This window comes from Notolepis coatsorum (genome assembly GCF_963971535.1).
Source record: "Notolepis coatsorum genome assembly, chromosome: 12".
Lineage (NCBI taxonomy): Eukaryota > Metazoa > Chordata > Actinopteri > Aulopiformes > Paralepididae > Notolepis > Notolepis coatsorum.
This window is the reverse complement of record NC_140176.1, coordinates 70,610,782-70,616,781: the sequence shown is the minus strand read 5'-3', so window position 1 is coordinate 70,616,781 and position 6,000 is coordinate 70,610,782. Positions and strand designations below refer to the sequence as shown.

The 6,000-nt window shown below is 49.6% G+C and overlaps 1 protein-coding gene across 1 annotated transcript in view; it reads right to left on the bottom strand.

Moving 5' to 3' along the window:
- Nucleotides 1-468: 468 nt before the first annotated feature.
- Nucleotides 469-6,000, bottom strand: part of tmtopsb (teleost multiple tissue opsin b) — a gene marked incomplete at both ends in the record, with an annotated part of 194,143 nt that continues 188,611 nt past the window's right edge. The window contains one exon of the mRNA XM_084325867.1: nucleotides 469-747. Within this exon, the coding sequence (XP_084181993.1) occupies nucleotides 469-747 (279 nt within the window). The remainder of the gene's footprint in view (nucleotides 748-6,000) is intronic.

The following is a 6,000-nucleotide window of genomic DNA, read 5'->3' as shown; positions in this document are numbered from 1 at the left end:
TTACATATCTCTTGTTGTGGAATTAACACAACATTATGCATACTTTTGACAATAAATAAAATCAGAATTTGTTCTTACTTGCTTGCCTGGGTAAATAAAGTTTATAGAAATGTAAAAAAAAAAGAAAAAAGCTTGCAGTGAAGAGTAGATCATTGAGTGGAAGATGAATTGCACACATAGCCATTACCTGGACACTACAAAAGCTGGTACACCGAAACTAATTTGTGCTTTTTATATAGTATTCTGTTAGAGATGTGTATTCTAATTGGAGGCATGTGCTCTGTCTACCTCCCCCTCTGTCTGTCTGTCTGTCTGTCTGTCTGTCTGTCTGTCTGTCTGTCTGTCTGTCTGTCTGTCTGTCTGTCTGTCTCTCCTTACGTATACGTATGTATGAGAATATGACAAATATGATGCAAGATGCAACAATAAAGCTGAATCTGAAAAACACCCCTGTTCCTCTCTCTCTCTCTATTCATTGTAGTGAGCCACCAAAGTAAACCGGGGTTTGGACAGGAAAGTAGGTGGCGGTTCCGGCGTGGCTGGATCAGAGGGAGGCCCGTGATTGGCTTCCTCAGAGGGGGCAGTGGTCGGCATGGGTGGGGCTACGGACGGCAGGGCAGCCGTTACGTTCTGTCCGTTTCCATGGCGAATCGTCCGGTGGGTTTTGGTCGCCCGCGATGACATCTTGAAACTGGAGCCTTGCTCGGGGGTGGAGCAACTCATGAATGCCTTGAAACAACTGTAGAACTACACACACACATACACACACACACACACACGTTATCAATGCATCAGTGTCAGGATTGGGGGGGGTGTAGGACACACACGCAGACACACACAAAAAGGGGAATCTTAAAGTTACCCCAGAGGGGTAACCACTGGAATCGCAGAGCAATGAGATAGGGTGGGGAAAATCACAAGAATGAAATAAAAGCTATAGAAAACACAAAACACCAGTATAAAATAAATGGGGGAAAAACCCAAAGTAACCACCACTGCCTACAGTGCCTAGCAGTTGAAAACAAACAAGAAACCAAAGCACTACAGACAGAGAAAACACTAGAACATGAACTTGAGACACTCCTCTATTACTGAGGGCAAACATGAACAGAGGAAACCAAGCCTACTTACAGTAAAGGCACTACACACCTGACACCAAGCAGGTGGCAATCAAGCCCACACACCTGCCATGCCGCATGGCAATTAATTGGTGTCTGGTGATTGACAGCACACCAGAGAAAACGCACAGAGCTCAGCACCAGTTGCATAATATCTCGCTTCAGTGGATATGCACTGAATACATTTCAAAATGTACCTTTACATACCAACATCCGTCTGACCACACCCCCATCTGCTGCCTACATAAGCAGGGGTGGGGCCACACACTCATCTCCTTCCCAACAAATTTCACCACAATGAAAGATCAAGGGCCGCAGCGGCATCCTGGTGCTGAGCGTCACCATAACTCATAGAACTTGGTTATATACATAACCTTACGTTCTATTTCGTTATGGCTTTCGCTCAGCACCAGTTGCATAACAGGAGCTGAGCGGGAGCCATAGCTCGACAAATGTACCCCGCTGAGGCCCCCCACAACCATCAGACCGGGGAGGACCGAGCCCCCCGACCCTCCCTAATGGAGGATACCCCCCCTATTGGAGGCTTACGGGAGGGAGACGGATCCGACCGTGCGAAGAGGAACTCAAGCAACTCAACGCACAGGGTGAGCAGACCGTGGCTTGACCCCACGACTACACACACGCACAACCCGCATGCCACCCGGGAACGAACGGAAGGAACAAACCTTGTTACTGCCCCCAATATCACAGGGTCAAGAGCAACCCAACCCCGTGGCAAAGCCGTAGCAGCGGAGCGCAAAGGAAGACCCAGACCCACCGAAGGGACTGGATCCCCTGGAAAAAGGGGGCCCGGAGAGGTCAATGACGCCAGGCATCAAGACCCCACCAGGCGGTCACTTAGTGACACCGCCCCCCACATCGCCAGCGTATTCGGATAAGGCCCCTCCAAGAGCGGGCCCTTTCCCCCCAATAGCACACCGCCTGGCACACTGACTCTGAAACAGAGGCAGTCAGCATGGCCGTAAGCACTCAAAAAGGTTAACCAACGGAAGCAGGCAGCGCACCGGGGAAACCAGGCAGCAGGCTGTAACCTGAGCCTGGAGTACTGCGGACGAGACAGGCGCCAAAGGAGTCAGCTGAAACAGCCCCCCCCCGGCGGAAGGGGCGTATGCTGGTGTTGTTGGTCACCATGACAAAGCCTCCATTAAAAAAAAACCAACCAGAGGGGTCGAGGCAGAGAAGGCTGACATGATTGGCAGACGTCATGAACGTGCAGGGGAACACTCAACCGGGCAACCCGGGAGTTGACACTGCCCCAACATACCAGGGAATCAACCACCCTCTTGGTACAGACGGTGATTGTTCCTATAACCCCTCAAGAAAAACTCCAAAACACACCTGCGGGTATACACTGGCTATACCGCAGTACAAGTGTTTCAGTTTTCAAAAAAGGGTTATCCCAGGCCTACGGTATCAACGAAACTTTACTTCGGACCGGGCCCGGCGGCTCGGGAAGCACAGGGTTACCAGAGGAGGTCCAAAAGACCACCCCAACAGCCCCCTCTTCGCCATGCGTGAGAGAGGAGCGAAGAAAAGAGAACCAGCCCCTTATGATAGTGCAGAGTACCACATGTACCCAACAAGGGTCTCCATAACGCCTAACCCTGTGACACCCGGGCCGACCCGGCATTTTTCCCCCCGAAAAAAGTCCCTCAGGGTACCAGAACAGCAGATCTGCATCCCCGGCGGACAACGGGTTTAACTGACCTGGACCAGTGCGACCAGACCAGTCCTGTGTCCTAACCACGCAGACATGCCCACTCCAGAAGAGGGGGTAGGTATGCGTGTCGATCTAAAACATGAAAAGAGGGCGCCACCCAGACGGTCCCATTTGGACCGTGCTCAGTGGCCCACCCCAAGGGCGTGAGACCCCTCTACCTATATTCTGATCTATTCCGTTAACATCCCCCAGATATGAACGAGAATTCATCGAGACAACCTAGTAAACTGGCACTCGGAAGAGACAAAACTCCATCCCAGTTGCCCTATAAAAACGCTGTTTTAATAACAAGCAACCAAGGCGCACTTAGCCCCTGCGTGATTCTTTAACAGAAACACACCGAGCCAGCACTATGTATGCGTCGAGACCCAAACACATCAATGGATAGTCTAGCAAGACACCAAACATTGTTCCTCCAAGTCGCCTGGGAGAACGACACGGAGCCGTTGTGCTTCATGTTCCTTCCTCTTTTTATTTAAAAAAGAAAGAAACACAGACTGACATGAATCCCACGTGACGCAGCTGAGGGTAAAAATTATTTAATTATAGAATTATAGATTGAAAAGAATATATTGCAACATTGAGCTAGCAATACTTGGGTTAGGGCCCTCCGAGGAGGAGGCACTGAACCAATACACACTCAATAATCGAATTAAATCGAATACACACACAATAGAGCAGAACTCCTTTTTGAAGTTCTACTCACCTTGACAATCTGAGGAGGAGGCTCTGAACTCTGAGGAGGCTCCCTCACAGGGATGGAGAGTCCGAACTCACAGAAGGCCCGAGGAGGAGCTTCGTGAGGAGGAGCTCTGACAACTCCCTGAAACAGATCCATAACATGGACCTGAACAACTCACGGAAGTCCTACCAACAGAGACGCACTCAGTGACGTACTCTATGGCGGGGGAATTTCTGCGGTGCACACGCCCAATCTTCCAGGGCGTGGAACCAGGAAACTCCCTCCCCCCCCCCCCTCCCTCTTACCCTGTAGCGTGCCGAACAGCAACGTGACAGGAACCTTGAAGGACAGGAGGTTTTAACCCCTGACCAATCAGAAAAGGGGAGGAAAGGATTACCAGTTCACCCCTTTACGACCCCACACCCATGATACGATGTAATGACAAGTAGAGCATGACACAGTCATAGTCTGCTACATGAAGTATCTAACAACTTCACATAGCTCATGTGCTAACCTGCTATCTGATTTTTACTAAGGAAAAAACACAGAATAGAGAGGGCCCCCTTTAAGAGCCCCAGTACCAGACTTACACATGTGCTTCTGTGGCCAAACCTAACCCAGTTGTAGATCACAAGACACACACAACCCTTCATCACAACAAAAAATGGCAAAAGTACACTCTTGCTACAGAGGAACGCCGTTTTTCATAACGAGAGAATACAGAATCCTCGATTATGTATTGGCCACAGGCCTTGCTAAGCACACATGATAAGTGACCAAACAATCTTTTCTTTAGGAAAATATAGTTTATCAAGCGGAAAGCACAACCCCAGCAATTAAGCTGAGGGTTACATCGTATCCCCACAAACACAGTGACACAATATATTGTAAACAACATGTCTGAGAGGAGGGTGGGGAAGCCCCAGGGAAACCGGGGGGACCACCCCTCCTTCCTTACTCTTGATACGACCAAGTTGAACAGGTAACCCTGTTAATATGTGAACACACTGTTCATTGTCATTACAGGCTGAGAAAAGAATTCATTCCTCAATCACATGTCACTAAGCACAGCTTTATAGGTTAATTAACCCCCTTAGTTGTGAGTTCACGTTACATGAACACACATGTTCTCATCACAACTAACCAGATCATTTTTACACATGTAACAACAACCCGATTTCTATGGAGAGAGAAGCTATACCAGTGACAAGACAATTCACACACAACACACGTCGTATCCTCAATGTATTGCAGCAACACACGTTTTGGAAAACATCGTTATTACAAAACATTTAGAAGGGAAGGAAAGAAGAAGTGTTTAAAGTCCGGTCGGGACCTTCCTACCCTGAGCGCAGACCAAGAGAACTGCAATCTGGCTAACGGGACACCGAAGTTGAACACAGCATCTCCTGTGCCGGCGACGAGGGTAGCGTCGCTGCGCCACCCAGCCGCTACGTTTCTCCATGTTGATGCAGTCCTCGCTGGCAGGGCTCCCGGTGTAGGTTCGACTAACATCCTCTGTCAAAGATGACGTCGTAGTCAGAGTGTTTAAGGCATGTTATAGTCATAGAAAACGTTCAACGGTGTAGCATTAAGCTAACAGCCGTCCGACTGATAGCAACAAGCTAACGTTTACTAGCCTGGTAAACACAGCAAGCTAACGCCGCAGCTAACAGCTGACTGGCTAACACAGTAGGCCACAACTAGCACACCAGCTAAGCAGCTATCCGACTGATAGCAACAAGCTAACGTTTACTAGCCTGGTAACACAGCGGGCTAGCGCCGTAGCTAACAGCTGACTGGCTAACACAGTAGGCCACAACTAGCACGCAGCTAAGCAGCTATCACCTGAACTGTACACAACGACATAACAAGCCACACTTCAGACAGGCCGCTGTCCAAGTCCCTCCCCTAAGAGGGAAAAGAAAAAGAATGTCAAAACACAGTTTACAACGGTGATCCAGACATAAAGCGGGGCCAGCACAGTTCCCATTTCGGGCTGCAGCCGACTTTGAGCATGGAACTCCCGATAAAGAAGATCCTATGCCCACATTTCCTCGTTTAGGGTGTACTTTCATTTTTATATGAAAGCTGGGGCCTGCACGGGACAGAGAAGCATCCGCTCGAGAATCCTGGGATCACCAGGTCCTGGTCGCGGCCCACTAGATTGACCATCATGGGCGTCAGACCAAGATCCTCCGACCGCCGTTTAAGCCGAGCAGAGGACCCCAATCTGGAGTCGGCGTTTCGTAAAATTGTCAGTTAACCCCCACAGCATCAACAACAACCAGAGCTTGCAAGCAAAACAGTACTTACCCCACCCTGGAATACAACCGCTTCCCACAACAGTCGGTGTTTCCTACAGTCCAGCTGTATGGCCGGAGGGCCAAACCCATCCAGCCGCAGCAAGGAGGACTGTAGATGGGGAGCATGTCAGCGGCGTGAGCCCCTAATACGAA